The sequence below is a fragment of the Microcaecilia unicolor genome, chromosome 2, assembly GCF_901765095.1.
Source record: "Microcaecilia unicolor chromosome 2, aMicUni1.1, whole genome shotgun sequence".
Classification (NCBI taxonomy): Eukaryota; Metazoa; Chordata; class Amphibia; order Gymnophiona; family Siphonopidae; genus Microcaecilia; species Microcaecilia unicolor.
Genome location: NC_044032.1, coordinates 75,205,006 through 75,224,948, shown reverse-complemented (window position 1 = coordinate 75,224,948; position 19,943 = coordinate 75,205,006). Strand labels below are relative to the sequence as shown.

Sequence of the window (19,943 nt, the reverse complement as noted above, 5' to 3'; positions counted from 1 at the left end):
TTAATTGACCAAAAAACAAAACGTCCAAAGCACAAAACCTTGTTAGAAACAGATACATGTTTTTCTTTTTTGAAAATGAACTTCTTTCCTATTCAGATTTTGGACGTTTTTTGCAAAACGTCTAAAGTTGGACTTAGACATGATATCAAAAATGCACCTCCACATCATATATTTTGATTTGTCTTAAAAGACTTACAGAACAATTTTTTGATTATGGTATTAAAACAAAGCGATCTTTATAGTCTTGAAAACTCAATCACTACAAAAAAAGATTTTGTGGGCCTTTAAATGTTATCTCAAGCAATTAAAATCATGTTTTTCTTAGAACCCACAGTTAAAATAACTGTACTGCAGTAAGCATACAAAGGGCCCTGTTTACTAAGCAGCGCTAAAGGCGCGTTAGCATTTTTATCACGCGCTAAACGCCATGTTACCCATAGGAACATATGGGCGACTCTAGCGTTTAGCACATGCTAAAAACGCTAGCGCAGCTTAGTAAACAGGACCCAAAATGATCCACAAGCATGTAATTTAAAATCAAGATGTTATCTACAATAAATATTCAGTGAAAGCCCATTGTTGAATTTTGAGCTTATTATCTTGAGAAATGTGTTGGTGTCAGCAATGTGAAATGTTTTCACCATATTAGATCATTTTTCTAGAAAAATTACTTACATTTAGATTTCTGTCCCAGATTTGGATGGTTCCATCTTGGCAGCCAGCTGCAATAAGTTTACCATCTTTGCTGTATGCACAGCAGGTAGGAATTACTCGTTTACCTTGCATTGACCGTGGTTTAAAGAGACTTTTATGCTTCTTTTCATTGTTAACATCCCAAGTTCTCACAGTCCTACCAAGAGAAACAGATACATTATTTTACAAGTAATAGAATGTATTAAAGAATTTCTTCAATTTTTAATGTGTGGATATGTTTCTTTAACAGATTGAGGGCCCCTATTACTAAGCCACGCAGGCGCCTATGCACGCCCAACGAACTCCAAATTGGAGTTACTGCCCGGTTACCATGTGGCCCTTGTGGTAATTTCAATTTTGGCGAGTATCCGCTACACACATCTGGAAAATATTTTTTACTTTCTGGTGCGCGTAGCGGACACACGTCAAGTGGCATCTGATGCATGTAGGTCATTACTGGCCAAATTCTTTACCACTAGGTCTATGACTGGCGGTAAGGTCTCAGACCCACAATGGATGCGACACAATTTTGATTTTGCCGCACATCCATTTTCGGCAAAAAAAAAAGGCCTTTTTTACAGGTGCACTGAAAACTTATTCTGAACGCCATTTCTTAGCACGCCTTTGTAAAAAGACCCCTAAAAGATCTATGCAGTACTGAAGGACACTATAAAAAAGTTATTTGCCTCGCATGTGCTGTTCATAGAAAAGAGCCAAAAAGCAAACAAAAGCACACAAATTAGCTAGAAATATATATATATATATATATATATATATATATATATATATATATATACACAAATATATATATTATAAGGTATAATACAATATAAGTCCAATATCCTGTTTCCATAAGTGGTCAGTATGGGTCACTTTAGTATCCAGCAGATCTTAATAGGAAGGTCTCTTTCCTGGTAATCACTCTCAGACCAAGGTACTGACGATCCCCATCCCTGCCTTACTGTGCTTCAGAAATTTGTGCAAATCATTTTTAAACCCATGGCCACTTCCTCCAGCTTAACTGTGCACTGATGGAAAAAATATTTTCTTAAATTAGTTTTAAATTTCCTACTGGTTTTTATTGATTAGGGCTGCAAAGTTAATTTTAGTTAACTATGCGATGAATGCATTAATTATTACTTGGATTTAAAAAAATAATAATAATCATGCTAAAATGTCTCTTGTCTCCTCCAGTCACGAAAGAGAGGGTATAACAGCATACAAATAAATTACAAGAACAGAAAAAAGCAATACTGGGCCTCCAAGAAAGAGAATTGCCGTCCTTTATTGAGAGCAAGACCCAACACGGGCTGTGTTTCAGCGCACAAACGCCTGCCTCAGGGGTCAGAATGTGTCTTCACAATCTAGATAAATAATGAAATTCAAACAGTCTAGGTCAAGTACAATCAGCAGTCAATGGTACTTGACCTAGACTGTTTGAATTTCATTATTTATCTAGATTGTGAAGACACATTCTGACCCCCGAGGCAGGTGTTTGTGCGCTGAAACCCAGCCCGTGTCAGGTCTTGATCTCATTAAAGGACAGCAATTATCTCTTTCTTGAAGGCCCAGTATTGTCTCCTCGAAACATCTCTTCTACTATTTTACACTCCCAATTCCTGTACTTAGAGTGCTCCGGCATCTTTCTCCCCATCTTTGATCCAACATCACCCCCTTCCCCAAGCTAGGGTTACCATATTTGGGGAGACAAAAAAGAAGACACAAAAAATAAAAATGATCCTGTTCTGCCTTCTAGAGGCTATCTGTTAATGTTGTAGGCTGTGATAGAAAGTTCAAGCTAACTCAACGATCCTATTGCCCTTAATAACCTTTGCAAATATTCTACTTCCTCACACCTTCATTAACACCTAATTCAGGTCAGTAGCAGTGCTATCTCTGTAGCAGTGCTCTCTCTCCATCAGCCAAAGAACAGAAAATAACTGTCTTTTAGAACAAAATCTGAGCCTTGCTACTATTCTTTTTAATTTTCTTTGGCTGTTAAGTTTCTACCTCTAGAAAAAGTTTCGGTTTAAAACTATGGGGAAAGGGTTGTACATTATGGAAACTAGTTAATAATGCTTGCTTCTCTCTTTTTTCCCCCCTAAGCCACTGAACTAGGCCCTGCTGTGCCTGCTACAGGCTGTTAATATTGCAGTACAAAGTTCAAGTTTTAAAACTAGGGGGAAAAAGGTATGGCGATTAGTTGATAAAGATTGCTTTTTTTTTTTCTAATTCTACCTAAAAATAACTTACAGTTCCTCCTTTAAACCCCAATCTTTAAGTTCCCAAAGCACAGAGCAAAATAATGTTCACTTACCAGAGAAATTTAAAGTGGGACCTTTCCTCTCTATATAGTTTTGAATCTAAGGGGACTGTTTCAAACAGATCCTTTCACAATAACTCAATAATCCTATTGCCCTTAATAACCTTTGCAAATATTTTACTTCCTCACATCTTATCACTTAATTCAGGTCAGTAGCAGTGCTACCTCTCCAGCAGCCAAACAAAAGAAAATAACTGTCTTTTAAAACAAAAATTGAGCCTTGCTACTATACTTTTTAATTTTCTTTGGCTGTTAAGTTTCTACCTCTAAAAAAGTTTCAGTTTAAAACTATGGAAAAAGGGTTGTACATTATAGAAACTAGTTAGATTGTAAGCTCTGTCGAGCAGGGACTGTCTCTTCATGTTCAAGTGTACAGCGCTGCATACGTCTAGTAGCACTACAGAAATGATAAGCAGTAGTAGTAGTAGTTAATAATGCTTGCTTCTCTTTTTTCCCCCCTAAGACACTGAACTAGGCCCTGCTGTGCCTGCTATAGGCTATCTGTTAATCTCATGACTAATTACAATTAAAAATTTTAATCATAAAGCAGCCCTAGTTTTTATCTATTCATTTTTTTGATTGGAATTTATTACCACTTTTATGAAGAAATTCACACAAGGTGCTGCACAGCAGATACAGCTCGACAAATTTTTAAAAATAATTTTATTAACACCATAACAATAGTATAATTATTTTATTTTCAACACATGATATATCAAGTGATCCATGAGGCGACTATGTGGTCTACAATTTCCATTACAGGTGTTTTGCACTGTCCCTAATGTGCTCAAAATTTACGTTACATATTTCAAATATGAGCATTAATACAATCAATGAGATAAACTTGGTTGTTTTCACGAAACATTCCTTGGTTTAGTACTATTTGAAAGAATAAATATCCTCGCCAGTCATAGCTTTTATAAAGCGAAGATACATACCTGTAGCAGGTATTCTCCGAGGACAGCAGGCTGATTGTTCTCACGACTGAGTCGGCGTCCACGGCGGCCCCCAGAATGGAATTTTTCAAAGCAAAAAGTCTTCAAAGCTTTGAAAGAACCTTCTGGCGCGTAGGGTGCGTGCACTGCGCATGTGCGGCTGTCTTCCCGCCCATCGCACAAGAGAACCCCTCAGTTATATCCAAAAGCAAGAATGAAAAAACAACTCCAAAGGTGAGGTGGGCAGGTTTATGAGAACAATCAGCCTGCTGTCCTCGGAGAATATCTGCTACAGGTATGTATCTTCGCTTTCTCTGAGGACAAGCAGGCTGCTTGTTCTCACATGTGGGGTTATCCCTAGCACCCAGGCTCACTCAAAACAACAAAGAAAGGTCAATTGGGCCTCGCAATGGCGAGGACATAAAAAGGATTGACCTACAAACTAGAACATCTAACTGAGACTACAGCCTGGAACAGAATAAAAATGGGCCTAGGGGGGTGGAGTTGGATTCTAAACCCCGAACAGATTCTGCAGCACTGACTGCCCAAACCAACTGTCGCGTCGGGTATCCTGCTGAAGGCAGTAGTGAGATGTGAATGTGTGGATTGATGACCACGTTGCAGCCTTGCAAATCTCTTCTATAATGGCTGACTTCAAGTGGCCACCGACACTGTCATGGCTCTAACACTATGAGCCGTGACATGACCCTCAAGAGTCAGCCCAGCTTTGGCATAAGTGAAGGAAATGCAATCTGCTAGCCAATTGGAGATGGTGCGTTTCCCGACTGTGATTCCCCTTCTGTTGGGATCAAAAGAAAGGAGAAGGTAATCCACCTAAGTGGATGAACACTAACTCCCACGCAAATATAACAGTGTAAAGAAAGTGGGAAGTGGACCAATGACTCCAGGGAAAATGGGATATAAGTTTTCAGAGTACCACTTTATGGCAACCTGATTGTCTGTCTGAATTTGAATAATTTGATTGGCCAGCCGATCTCTGAAAGCCTTCAGCGTGTTCCAGACCGCTCTCAACTCCAGGAGGTTGATCTGTAGACCGGTTTCCTGGAGGGACCAAACTCCTTGAGTGTGGAACCCATCGACATGAGCTCCCCACCCCAGAAGAGACGCGTCCATCGTCAGCACCTTTTACGGCTGAGGAATTTGAAAGGGACGTCCCACGGTCAAACTGGATCGAATTGTCCACCAATGGAGGAAATTGAGAAACACTGTGGACAGCTGGATAACATCCTCTAGATCCCCCGCAGCTTGATACCACTGGGAAGCTAGGGTCCATTGAGCTGATCTCATGTGAAGGCGGGCCATGGGAGTCACATGTACTGTGGAGGCCATATGGCCCAGCAATCTCAACATCTGCCAAGCTGTGATCTGGTGAGACGTTCTGACCAAAGAAACAAGGAACAGAACATTGTCAGCCCTTGCTTCGGCGAGGTAGGCCTGAGCCGTCTTTGAGTCCAGCAGAGCTCCTTTGAATTCTAGTTGTTGAACTGGAAGGAGATGGGACTTTGGGTAATTTATAACAAACCCAAGTAGCTCCAGGTGTTGAATAGCCATCTGCATAGACTGCTGAGCTCCTGCCTTGGAAGTGCTCTTCACCAGCCAATTGTCAAGATAAGGGAAGACATGCACTCCCAGCTTGTGTAGAGATGCCGCCACTACCGCCAGGCATTTGATGAACACCCGGGGCGCGGAGGTGAGCCCAAAGGGCAGTACACAATACTGAAAGTGCTGTGTCCCCAGACGGAATCGAAGATACTGTCTTTGAGCTGGAAGTATCGGGATGTGCATATAAGCATCTTTCAAGTCCAGAGAGCATAGCCAATCATTTTCCTGAATCATGGGAAGAAGGGTGCCCAGGGAAAGCATCCTGAACTTTTCTCGAATCAGATATTTGTCCAGGGCCCTTAGGTCTAGGATGGGACGCATCCCCCTGTTTTCTTTTGCACAAGGAAGTACCTGGAATAGAATCCCAGCCCTTCTTGCCCCGGTGGAACGGGCTCGACCGCATTGGCGCACAGAAGGGCGGAGAGTTCCTCTGCAACTACCTGCATGTGCTGGAAGCTGAAGGACTGAGCTCCCGGTGGACAATTTGGAGGTTTGAACATCAAATTGAGGGAGTATCCTAGCCGGACTATTTGGAGAACCCACTGATTGGAGGTTACAAGAGGCCACCGCTGGTGAAAAAATTTTAACCTCCCTCCGACCGGTAGATCGTCCGGCACAGACACTTTTATGTCGGCTATGGTCGCCTGGAGCCAGTCAAAAGCCCGTCCCTTGCTTTTGCTGGGGAGCTGCAGGGGCCTTTTGAGGCGCACACTGTTGATGTGAATGAGCGCACTGGGGCTTAGCCTGAGCAGGCTGGTGGGAAGGAGGATTGTACCTACGCTCGAAGCACGGTCTCGGTACCCCCCCTCCCCCCCGGTACCAATGAGGAAGACGTTGAATCCAAACGTCTCCTCGGAGTCGGGTCCGAAGAGGGTCGGTCCCAATGGGTCTGCACCGCAGGAGCCCTCAAGGCAGGTGGAGACCCACTCGATGGCCCACTGCTGCCAGCGTGAGATGGTCTCTGGACAGCCATTACCTGCGCTCTGGATGTCAATGCACTCTCCGGTGCTGACATCGACACTGCCGATCTCGACGCCGAAGGGCCGGGCAAAGCTTGGAACAGGCACTCCCACTGAGCTAATCTCAATGCTTGTGTCTGCTTTTTAAGGCCACGACACAAAGTACAAGCGTCGGGGCGATGACTCGCCCCAAGACACTGAATACACAAAGCATGTGGATCAGTGGCTGAGATTGCCTGGCTGCACCGAGTGCACTTCTTGAAGCCGCTGGCGATCTTCGATGACATCAACGGAAAAATCATGGCGATGAAATCAAAAGACACAATGGCGCCAAAAGAAGCACAGAAAAAGGGGAAAAAAACCCATACGGGCGGCCAAAAGGGCCGCACACGAAAACAAAAAACTATTTGCAGAGGATCATTTAATTGTCCAGGGGTGTTTGCCGATGATGAAGCAGCCCAGCCCCCTTGAGCTTTTTAGTTATTTAGCCCAGGGCTTCCTGAGGCATCACCTCTTTATTCTATAAATTTAATGTGTGGTCAGATCAAATGCCAGTTGAGTCTGTACCTATTCTCCTTCATTATTGTGTATGGTTGTTCAGACAGAAGTACTAGAAGGAGATTGCCTTCATAATTTGTTTTAATCATTTGATTATCATCTAAAAGAAGGGATTAAGATGGCCGATCAGTATTGGAAAACCGGACACACCATTTCTCCTGAACATATAACAGATACCCTTAGAGATGTCTCCCTCCTTGAACTTGATCCTGCACTGGCTCTATCGGTATCATGGACAGCTGCCATAGATTCACATAGAAGACTTACAAGAGCGGAGTTACATGGGGCGACAATGATAGAATATTGCAAACAAGAAATCATCCCATGGGGTCTACGCATCGTGAAACCACCCAAGATGTTTAATAATGATACTGACTTTCTGACCCAGTGGGCAGGGATATTGAACAAATGTTCACTTGACCTCATGGTCTTGATCATCAATAAGACTACATCAACAGCTGCTGTGATAAAAGAAGAGATCGGGACAACATTAGAGATGTTGAAAACACAATGTACAGCAGATATTTTTTCTAAACAACGTGAAGATTTAAAAGCGAAAATTGATATATTTCGACGTTCTCTTCAAGAATCTAAGATTAAAAAGTTACAAAGAGACGAAGAAGACTATGGGAAGAATCGGGTATATCCCTGGTTACAACAGAAAGATAAACAGGAGGTTCCTCCTCCTTTGTGTGGGGAGGATAGTGATCTTTCAGATAGGAGTTCCTCAGGTTCGGATGAACAACCTTTTTTAGGGGACTCCAGAGGGAGAAGAGGCAGAGGACGCGGAGGAAGAGCGCGGAGAGGCAGGATAGGAATGCGGAGAGGGGATCAATATCAACAAGGGACTTGATTGACCATGATCCGAAAGAATCAGGATGTATTGTGATAAATCTCTCCAGTTTCTCACTCTCCACAAAAGAAATGTCCCTGCTGTCTAAAGGTCTTTCTTTCGTCCCCACACAGCAGCACGATTCGTTCCAGTGCAGAGTGGATTTAGAGAAATTTTTCCACAAATTGCATTTAAGAACTTATTTTTCACAGTTAATAGATTCTGAGACTAGGACTACAGATATATTAAGAGTCAAACTGAAATCTACTTGGTGCCCTCCGACTCCACCGGATCCTGCTCTCTCAATTTTTCGCCAAGTGGTGTTACAAGATCTTGAAAGTGTTGAGGACACCAGTGGTAGATACAAAAATAATTTGACTAGAGAAGAACAGAGTGCTTTGAGACAATTGAGAAATAATACTCAGCTGGTGATACGGAAGGCAGATAAAGGAGGAGCAGTGGTACTCCAAGATTGTTCTGCTTATGAGGAGGAAATTTATAGGCAATTGAACAATACAAGAGACTATATACGTCTTGATGACTATCCTACTGAAATGTTGAAGACTTCCATTTTCCAGCTGACAGGGGCTGCTTATGCAGCGAATTTAATCACTCAAAAGGAATTTCAGTTTCTCAATACTAACACTCCTAATGTACCAGTGTTCTACACGCTACCAAAAGTGCACAAAAAATCCACCTGGACGCCCGATTGTCTCTGGAAAGGGCTCTCTACTTGAACCCCTTTCCGTGTACATTGATACTTCCCTACGTCCACTGGTTCCTCTGGGGAGATCTTACATCAGAGATTCCACACATTTTATGCTACTTTTGAGTATGTGGGATACCCCGTTGGATGACGCTTTGCTAGTAACCTTAGATGTGGTTGCGTTATATACATCCATCCCTCAAGATGAGGCTTTGGAAGTAATGAAAGTGACATTGCTGGAGAGACATGGAGCAGCACTCACTTCATTTATACTGAAATTAGCTACCCTGGCCATGAAGAAAAATTATTTTCAATTTGACTATAAGATCTTTCAACAAATTTCGGGAGTTGCCATGGGTGCAACTTTAGCGCCCTCGGTAGCTAACTTATTCATGTCACTTTTTGAGGAGAAGTTCGTATACACCTGCTCCTACTGGTACCACATTAAATTGTGGGGCAGATTTATAGATGACATATTTTTGTCTGGGAGGCTGATTTACAGACTTTGGAACTGTTTATTCAGTTTCTAAACCAATGCCATCCAACTATTAAATTTACGGGTCATCACGATGTCCAGGAGATCAATTATTTGGATGTGCAGGTTAAGAAAGGTGTATCCTCTTTTGGAACTACGATATATCGGAAGGAGACAGATGTCAATAGCCTGCTACAGTATGAAAGCTGTCATCCTAGGTGTCTCAAGAACAGTCTCCCATTCTCCCAGATGTTGAGATATCATCGTCTTTGCTCTGAGATGGAAGACTTTCGCAAGCAGGCAAGGATTTTAAGCAAGCGATTAAATGAGAGGGGTTATCCCAAAAAGATTGTTAAACAAGCGCACTGCAGGGCTAAATATAACCATCGTGAGCTACTGTTATATTCTAATGAGTGCCCTGCGAGGAAGAGGAACCTATCACTTGTGTCTTGCGCTACAATAGTGATGCACATAGGATAGCTAAGATTCTTAGAGACTATTGGAGCATATTACAGACTTTACCAGTGTTCACAAATCGAAAGATACGTTTTGCCTACAGCAGATCAAAGAATTTGAAGGAATTACTATGTCCCTCTTTACTACCTGCATATAGGGGTATATATCCCCCACTTTCGAAGGACATAAACATTGTGGAAGTTGCTGTATGTGTGACATTATGTTGGAAATAACGGTATTTGTACACCTGGTTTCCTCACCAATTGGAAAAGTGAACACCAATTGTAAATCAGACTATGCAGTGTACTGTCTGGTTTGTCCCTGCAAGATGCTTTATGTGGGACAGACTTCACGCACGCTGTATGTCCGCTTGATTGAGCACCGGAGCGTGTTGAACACGAAGAAGGTAGCCACGCCTTTTGCCCACCACTATGATGCAGCACAACATTCTTTTGCTGAATTAAAATGCTTTGTTTTACAGCAGATTGAGGTCTCTCCAGTAAGGATAGGAGGTAATAGGAAGTGGATCTTGTTCCAGTGTGAACAGAAATGGATACACCGCTTGAATTCACTGACTCCAGTGTGTTTGAACGGTAAAATTGAATGGGGTCATTTTTTTCTAGTTTGGGATGCCGAGTTATTCAAATGTGAAAAAGACATCAGGGGTTCTGTTTAAATGCTGAAACAGATTGATTACAAGCTGATTGGTCAGGTTGATTCCTGGCGTCTGACGTAACTCAGTATTTAAATCGGAGGGGCCATTTTCTTTTCGCTGGTCCGTTGGAGCTGAGTATTCTCTAGGCTAAGGTTTCTGCAAAAAATGCTTATGATGAGACTAGTGCTGTATTACCCAGTTCGATGTTCTCAATATTATTTTTCAATATTTTTTCTTTACAGATTGACACAGACCATATGACCCTGAGGCAGGTGACGAAACGTTGGCCACCGTTGGTCATGGTCGTACCCAGCATCTCATGAGCTTAGATTGAATGAAAGCTAAGTAATTTGTATTTTTTAAAAAATTCTAAAGTAAAGAAAAAGTAAGCAATAAGTAAAAATTTATTTGCAGAGGATCATTTAATTGTCCAGGGGTGTTTGCCGATGATGAAGCAGCCCAGCCCCCTTGAGCTTTTTAGTTATTTAGCCGGGGGCTTCTTGAGGCATCACCTCTTCATTCTATAAATTTAATGTGTGGTCAGATCAAATGCCAGTTGAGTCTGTACCTATCTCCTTCATTATTGTGTATGGTTGTTCAGACAGAAGTACTAGAAGGAGATTGCCTTCATAATTTGTTTTAATCGTTTAAGTAATATAAGACTGCAGGGGTAATGCCCTGAATAAGTTCAAAATATATGGTGTACAGCTGAAAGATGATGGACAGTGTATCTAGATCTTCAGACAGCGTTTGACAAAGTCCCTCATGAGAGACTCCTCAGAAAATTAGAAATCCATGGGATAGAAAGCAATGTTCTGTTGTGGATTAGGAATTGGTCCATGGATAGAAACCAGAGAGTAGGGTTAAATGGATAATGCTCTCAGTGGAGGAGGATGAATAGTGGAGTGCCCCAGAGATCAGTACTGGGACTGGTGCCATTTAATATATTTATTAATGATCTGGAAATGGGAACAACCAGTGAGTTGATTAAATTTGCAGACGACACAAAACTATTCAAAGTTTTTAAAAACAATACGGATTGTAAAAAAAATTGTAAAAAAAATTGAAGGAAGAACTTAGGGAGTTGGAAGAATGTGCATCAAAATGCCAAATGAGATTTAATGTGGACAAGTGCAAAGTGATGCACATTGGGAAGAGTAATCCAAATCATAATTATTTGAAGCTAGGTGTCACCCTAAGAGTCAGCATTCAAGAAAAAGATCTAGGTGTCATCATGGATAATACACTGAAATCTTCTGCATAGTGTATGGCGGTAGCCAAAAAAGCAAACGGAATGCTAGGAATTATTAGGAAAGGAATAGAAAATAAGACAAAGAATATTATGTCACTGTATCACTCCATGGTGTGACCACATCTTGAGTATAGTGTGCAATTCTGGTCACAGTATCTTGAAAAAAGATATAGCAGAATTAGAAAATGTTCAAAGAAGGGTGACCAAAATGATTAAGAGGATGGAACTCCTCTCATATGAGGAAAGGCTTACAAGGTTAGGGACTCTTCAGATTGGAAAAGAGACTGCTGATGGGGGATATGATAGAGGTCTACAAAATACTGAGTGGTATAGAATGGGTAAACCTAAATCAGTTTTTTACTCTTTCAAAAAGTACAAAGACTAGGGAACACTCAAGGAAGTTACATGGTATTACTTTTAAAATTAAGAAGAGGAAATATTTTTTCAGTCAACAAATAATTAAGCTATGTAACTCACTGTCAATGGATGTGGTATCAGCGGTTAGTGTAGCTGGGTTTAAAAAAGGTTTGGACAAATTTCTGGAGAAAAAGTCCATAGTCTGCTATTGAGATAGACATAGGGAAAGCCACTGCTTGTCCTTGGGATCATCAGCATGAATCTTGCTACTATTTGGGATTCTATCAGGTACTTGTGACCTGAACTAGCCACTGTTAGGAGCAGGATACTGGGCTAGATGGACCATTGATCTGAACCAGTATGGATATTCTTATGGGTGTGGAGGAGTAGCCTAGTGATTAGTGCAGTGGACATTGATCCTGGGGAACTGAGTTTGATTCCCACTGCAGCTCCTTGTGACTCTGGGCTCCATTGCCCCTGGTGCAAAATAAGTACCTGAATATATGTAAACCGCTTTGAATGTAATTGCAAAAACCTCAGAAAGGCGGTATATCAAGTCCCATTTCCCTTCCCTTATGTACATAAACGTGCCAACTGCCAACTACAGCTTTGCTCGTGCAAATCCATCTAGCAATTCACTGCAAAATTATTATAATGAATTGATCTTCACCATGTCTGGAGTAGAAAAAAATGTCGTCCCTAAACTGCTGTGGAATTTCAAATGTCCTACCCACAGTCGGGAATTGCAATGCTTCTGAATTTGATAACATTAGAGCTTGGTGTCATTGTAATGTCCACTTCAGCATCGCATGTTTGGGCAAGGCCATCAGAACGCTGTCAGTTGAGTACTTAGTCCCAACTACAGCTGTTGCAAAGACTTCACTCATCTTTGACTTCATTTCACCTACAGCTTTTCACGTCAATATTGCTTCCATATTACCATATTACCACTGTGGTTATGTTCAAGATTCACATTTCCAATGATTTTATCTCCATCTTTTGTTATTTGTGCCTGATACTTTGACTTTTGTTAAATTTACATTGCCATTTTATAGTTCCACTGTTGTACTGCCAGTGCCAGAGGTATTCAAACTGCTTATACACAACAGTAGTATTAACCTTAGACATTCTTGAGAAAGGTACTGTTTGTTAATCCATTCCAAATGTATTATCAATAATTATAATCAATAATAATATTTCAACAGTTAATAAAACTTTAAAAAACAAAACCGTGTAACTAGGTTTATATGTTCTCTGCTCAATATTTCAAAGCTTTTCAAATTTTTCATCATCTCAGAAACATCCTTCTTAATGTTATGTAAATAAGAAAAAAAACAAACAAACAAAAAAAACAGGCCAAAATTATACCCACAGACACGTCTATAGGCGTATCTTCAAATCTTTAAGGGCCCCTTTTACCAAGCTGCGGCAAAAGGGGGCCTGCGCTGATGTCGGCGTGTGTTTTTAACACGTACCAAGGCCCCCTTTTACCATAGCAGATAAAAGGTAGGTCTTTGGGGTTTTTTAAAGAAATGGCCATGCGCAAGTGAAGCACTGGTTGCGCGGCCATTTCAGGGGGGGGGGAGGCATTACTGCAACCCATTGAGGTGGCGGTAAGGGTTCCTGCGCTAACCCGGCGGTAATCGGGCAGTGCGCAGCACTACCCGATTACTGCCAGGTACACACTGACGCTACAAAAATAAATACATTTTTGTAGTGTCGGATATGATGGCGTGCTAGGGTGGGAAATACCGCCGGGCTGCTGCAGTAGCCCGGCTGTACTTCCTTTTTAGCAAGCAGTAAGCCCGCATTGGGCTTACAGCTGCTTTGTAAAAGGGGCCCTATTTGACCATCCACTGCCCATGTGCAACAAAACAGCATATCCAAGCAAAACTAATGTGCATGCATATGGTCTCTGCCTCTGAATACAGTGCAATTTAACAATGCTTAAAATCTGCAAATGACTATCTCATAGCTTATAGCATTGCTGCAGTTTATTTTGTTGTTAATAATTGAGAAACAAATTGCAGTAGACTGCTGTCCACACCCATATACTTTGAGATGATCTTTGTACACAAGTTTTCGCTGCATATATTAGAGTACATTTCAGTAAATTTCGCTTTGATGGAGTGATGAACTGCTACATAATGGATTGTCAGATGATGACCTGGCTCAGTGATGAAGGTACGCAGTGATAAACTGCCGCATGATGAACTGTCACCAGATTGGAGCAAAGGTACTACTCACAAGCATAAAAAACCAATGACAACATTCCTTTCACTTGGTCTGAAACAGTACACAGGAAACAAATGAAAACCCCTAAGTTTGAAACAATGAGGATAGCAACAGCTTTTCCATTAACAAAAGTGACTAACAGCATTCTGCCACACAAAGTATAAAAAATTTGAAAAAGGCTAATATGTCTTACTGAAATATTTGTTATGAGGGGATAGAGTTTGAGTGTGGGAGGGAAGGGAGACATTTAATTAAGCTAGAAAGAGGCAGTAGCCAGTCTGTAGGGTTTTTATCAATGCATGCTGTACTATAAGCTGTAAAGCATTTATTATTCTTGAAAAAGAATATAAAAAGAAAGTTAAAAATATTTGCCGAGAAACAGACTGGAAGAAATGAGGAAATAGAAAGTAGAATAATTCTATTTTGCTTGGGTTTAATTGTAGGAATCCAAATTAAATCAATTATAGCCTCTTTAATCACAGATCTTGAGGGCAGCCAACAGGTCAGGTTTCTAGGGTACCCCAAATGAATACCCATGAGACAGATTTGCATGTTTATTCATTAGAGGTATCCTGAAAACCTGACCTGTTGGTGGAACTCAAAGAGTGGGAGTGAAGATCGAGGCATTATAGGATGGCAGTCATACTACACAATATATGAAAAGTAATAAACAGAAAATGAAAGGTATCAATAGTTCAGAAAATATATAGTTACACAAGACAGGAAATAACACCATCCATGATGTGTCTTCCAGCAGAAGAACAAATGACAATTTTAAAAAACCCTTAAGAAGGACAGATATGCCATGAGAAAAACCATATTACGATCATACTTAAGAATCTTAGTTTTGAGAGCAGAATTCAAAACAGGATTATTCAGCTTTGTCAACAGCACTCAAAGAAGTGCAATAGGGGGAAGTGATCAAGTTGCGTTAGGGATTTAAGTCATATTATTTGCTCCTTCATACAACTTAGTGTCCTAACGCAGTTTTAAAAAGTGGATTTTCTTTGACTTATTTTATTTATTTTTGTTACATTTGTACCCCGCGCTTTCCCACTCATGGCAGGCTCAATGCGGCTTACATGGGGCAGTGGAGGGTTAAGTGACTTGCCCAGAGTCACAAGGAGCTGCCTGTGCCTGAAGTGGGAATCGAACTCAGTTCCTCAGTTCCCTAGGACCAAAGTCCACCACCCTAACCACTAGGCCACTCCTCCACTTAAGTGGATTTTCAGCATTTACATATGTGTTCAGTATGTAAATGCTAGCACTTATTTACAGAATTGTCCCAGTATGCTCCTGCCACAAACAGGTTACAATCCAAAAGGGTCAGTTAAATTGTGTTCAGAGGGTAATCTACAGTTCAGTGGCATAAACTTACAAATCAACACTACCTAATTAGGAATCTAACAACCTAAATTTCCTCAATGTTTATTCTGTTTGCTGTGCTTTTGTACTGAACAGTGATTATGATACATAAAGTAAAAAGAAAAGTTCTGGGAATAAATATATAAAATTATATGTGTAAATTTAATTGTATGATTCTGATTATAGTTTCCTGTGAGATATACGAGATAAACTTACAAATGTCAGAGAACTTGCTTCATCTGATAGTACTACACTTCAATTGCCTACAACAAATACACTTGCTGATTATTTTCAAAATAAAATATAAAAAATTAAAAATCATGTAGATTCTGAAGGATGATGAAAATCCAGCTATGGAAGCTGTTACTGATATTGGATACAATCAATCAAATTTCAGCTGATAGAATATGGTCTAATTTTAGATTGATACATATGGAAGAGGTTTCAATTTTTACTAAAAAGATTTTCTTCTATCCATTGTGTGCTGGATTTATATTCAAGGTACTTGCTTGGATCTCCACCACCATGTTTTATATTATGGCTTCATACCTGGATAAATCTATCCTTAAGATCAAGATCTTTTCTGACATCACTGGGTGATATAGTGTTGAACTCCTTTACTTAAAAAATCAATCAGGGAGTAAAGAGGAACTTGCAAATTATAGGCCAACTGGGCATCGCTCCTGCCTGAAGATCCCCCCCAGACAATCCCTAGAAGACCCCCACACTGGACCATCAACCTTTCATTTAGGGGAAGGGGAGTGGGGGGCTTAAACTCTGAGGGTGGTATGCTTTATTAGGGGAGGGTGCTTGAGTGGGAGGGTGAAAGTCTGGGGGGACCCTCAGCTAGTGACTCGGGAGCATCACGATGCTATTTTGAGGCCCGATGCTCTCGGGCTGCTGGAATAATGCTGCTTGCGAGGTGGCTCACAAGCAGCATTATTTCTGTAAGGTAGGATTCAGCAAACTGCGGTACCGGGATCCCACATTTTGCTGAATCCCACGGGAAATCAAGGTGTTGTAAAAGGCGAATTTTTACTGCACCTTGATGAATCGCACCCCGTAAGTCTGCCTTTTCTCTAGTTTAAAAGCAATTTCTCAGCAAATACTTACCAGTGAAGTTCTCTCCTCTCTGGAAGTCCTCTCACAGCATCTCTTCTGGAATGCTGTTAGAGGGACAGACTAAAGGTCCCTCTCACAGCAAAATGCATTTTAATGCAAGTTACTTTGCACTATTTAATGCAGCTACTGTTACTGGCAATCTGGCTTACATGCTAATAATGTTAGTAATGTACATTTAGCCTTTAGTTTATAAACTGTTGGAACAGAATAATACTTACTGTATCTGAATGCAACTTGTCTTGAGTGATCAATGAAAATTTAAGAACATATAAGAATAGCCATACTAGGTCAGACCAATGGTTCACCTAGCCCAGTATCCTGCTTCTAACAGTGGGCAATCTGGGTCACAAGTACCTGGCAGAAACCCAATTAGTAAAAACATTCAATGCTACCAATCCCGAGGCAAGCAGTGGGCTTCCCCCATGTCCATCTCAATAACAAACTAAGGACTTTTCCTCCAGGAATTTGTACAAACCTTTTTTAAACCCAGATACACTAACCACTGCTACTACACCCTCCAGAGTTTAACTATTCTTTGACTGAAAAAATATTTCCTCCTATTTGTTTTAAAAGTATTTCTATGTAATTTCATTGTGTGTCCCCTGGTTCTTGTACTTTTTGAAAGACTGAAAAATTGATTCATTTCTACCTGTTCTACACCACTCAGGATTTTATAGACCTCAATCATATCCTGTATCTTTTCCAAGCTGAAGAGCCGTAACCTCTTTAGCCTTTCCTTATATGCATAAGCTAAACTGAAACAAAATAACTCAGAATTCTAACAATCTTTTGTGAAAGTTTACTATTTTCAATTGGGCAATTTTGCAGATTTTTTTCACAAACGGGTCCTATGCATGAAAAAGAAAAGCAAATGCCCCAAACCCTAATGCTTCCACAATATAGCAATGATAATCCCAACTCTAGCGATGGCAAAATGTTTTAAATATACACCAGAGTCCAAATCAATCTTTACATTTCAAGCACAAAACTAGGAAGTAAACAGACCTCAGTACTGCAACTCGGAGCTGAAAGATAAACTTTGTTACAGCTTCAAGAATCATACACTCCATTCATCATCGGTCTCTTTATACTTTTTATACAAAAACTTATTTTAATGTTTCTTTCATATACAATTTAAATGTTTGAATATTTAAACTTAGTTTTATTAAATTTGTCGGCTCTGGGGCAAACAGTCCAACATTGCATATGTTTCGCTTAACGCTGTTTCAAGGACCAACCCCCTGAAAAAGATCCAAACAGAGAAACATTAAGTTCCTATAATATTGTAATTAAACATTCCTTTTAGTAATGCCCCAAAACAATCTCCCATAGTAACCCCCCCCAAAAAAAAAAAAATTTTAAAGACAGGTACTTCACCACTTAAGTTTAACTCCTCTACTTGTCGACCAGTGATATCAAAATAACATGGCGAGAGTGTTTATTCTAATTGTTTAAATAATAAGGGGTCGAACAGCTGATTATTTAAACAACTAGATTAAACTCTGCTGCTATGTTATTTTGACATCGCTGGAGTGGAGGAGTGGCCTAGTGGTTAGGGTGCTGGACTCTGGTCCTGGGGAACTGAGTTTGATTCCCACTTCAGGCACTTTGGGCAAGTCACTTAACCCTCCATTGCCCCAAGTACAAATAAGTACCTGTATATAATATGTAAGCCGCATTGAGCCTGCCATGAGTGGGAAAGCGCGGGGTACAAATGTAACAAAAAAAATCTACAATTTCAACTAACAGATCATCAATGGTCTCTTTTTTGGACAAAAATAAGCAAACCAATTGCTTCGGCAAACTATCTTCAATCTATTTTTTTCATTCATTACAGATCACTATGGACTCTGCAAAATATGTATACAGCTGGTCAATTAACTAATACCCTATGTTGGTCCTGCAAATCTGAAAAAGGCACACTTTTACACATGCTTATAGAATGCAATCATACTTTTCAATTTTGGAACAAAGTATGGCAGAAAATCATTATACTTTCCTTATCTGAAAACATCTCTACAAGCAAAATTATTTTTGGTTCTCTTGCTTTGGAAACCCCAATAGACCCGTGTCTTTCCAAACTTTATGACACATTAATTGTTATAGCGCTAAAAATGGTGACAACTAACTGGAAAGACAATACCAACCTCAACATTCATTTCTGGTGGCATTCTGTCATACAGATTCATAAATTTGAAATTTCCCTTGCTATTAAATTAAAATTAATACATCAAGCTAAAAAAATATGGCTACCAATTGAACACTATTTGACAAATGGTCAACCCAACTCTTCTATATAATGTTCATTTTTGTCTACTTGTCTATATGCAGAAGCAAGTAATAACCTTCAAATACCCTAATTTGGTTGTATAGTGTCATGCATTCTAACAAATCACGTACTCTAACAAGCCATTTAAACCCTTGTTGTACTAACACATCCTATCTAATAAAACGCATCTCCAACGTTCTGAAGCTGACTGCATGGCTGTCTGGCTGAGGCATTCGTGTGCTGCTCTGCTGTAAGGCTACTGAACGTCATGTACTTCCGGGAACATCAGCCGAAGCACTCACCAACCGCACGAGGCCCCACCCCTGCCACCCTCGCCGCAACGCCACGCCCACCCAGGTAGCCACCAGGCGTGCAGGCTCGGCCCTTCTCTCCCTGTTAGCTCTGGTCCCGCCCTCATTTCCTTTTTCCGCAATGAGGGCGGGACCAGAGCTAACACTGAGAGAAGGACCAAGGCTGCACGTCTTTAAACGTTGCTTTCCTGTGAAGATGATTTTTAAAACTTGGAGCAAGTGCGGCTGGAATTGGGAGGGAGGGAGGAAGGGAGGGACGATGACCCTATAACTGGGAGGGAGGGAGAGGGATCCTGAAACTCAGGGGGAGGGAGCGGGGAGGGGTGGGGCAACCCTGGAACTCGGAGGGAGGGAGGGACGCGACCCTGGAACTCGGAGGGAGGAAGGGAGGGGCGACCCTGGAACTCAGAGGGAGGGGGTCCCATGGCACACACTCTCATTCTCACACACACACTCTCTCACAGACACACTCGCACCCAATCTCACTCTCTCTCTCTGTCACACACACACACTCACACATTCACTCTCTCTCTCTCTCACATAGTCAGTCTCACAACCACTCTCTCTCTCAAACATACACACTCAGAGGACAACCTTGCTTGCACCCATTTCATTTGTGTCAGAAACGGGCCTGTTTTACTAGTTATTGCATAAAGGTCATTGTACTCATATCTTCATTTTAGGTGTTCAGCTACTATTACTCTCCCTACTCCTTTTTCCCCCTTTCTCCTGTCTTTTCTTGTTCCAATTACCTTATCATTTATTATTCTCCATATACATTTTATACATTTTCTATTTTCAAGACATTTACTTAATC

General features: G+C 40.9%; 1 protein-coding gene across 2 annotated transcripts in view; it reads right to left on the bottom strand.

The window, feature by feature from the left end:
- Positions 1-19,943, bottom strand: part of WDR70 (WD repeat domain 70) — a 596,086-nt gene that overhangs the window by 244,891 nt on the left and 331,252 nt on the right. For both annotated transcript variants that reach the window (XM_030193048.1, XM_030193049.1), the window contains exon 10: positions 676-850. In XM_030193048.1, coding sequence (XP_030048908.1) covers positions 676-850 — 175 coding nt within the window. The remainder of the gene's footprint in view (positions 1-675; positions 851-19,943) is intronic.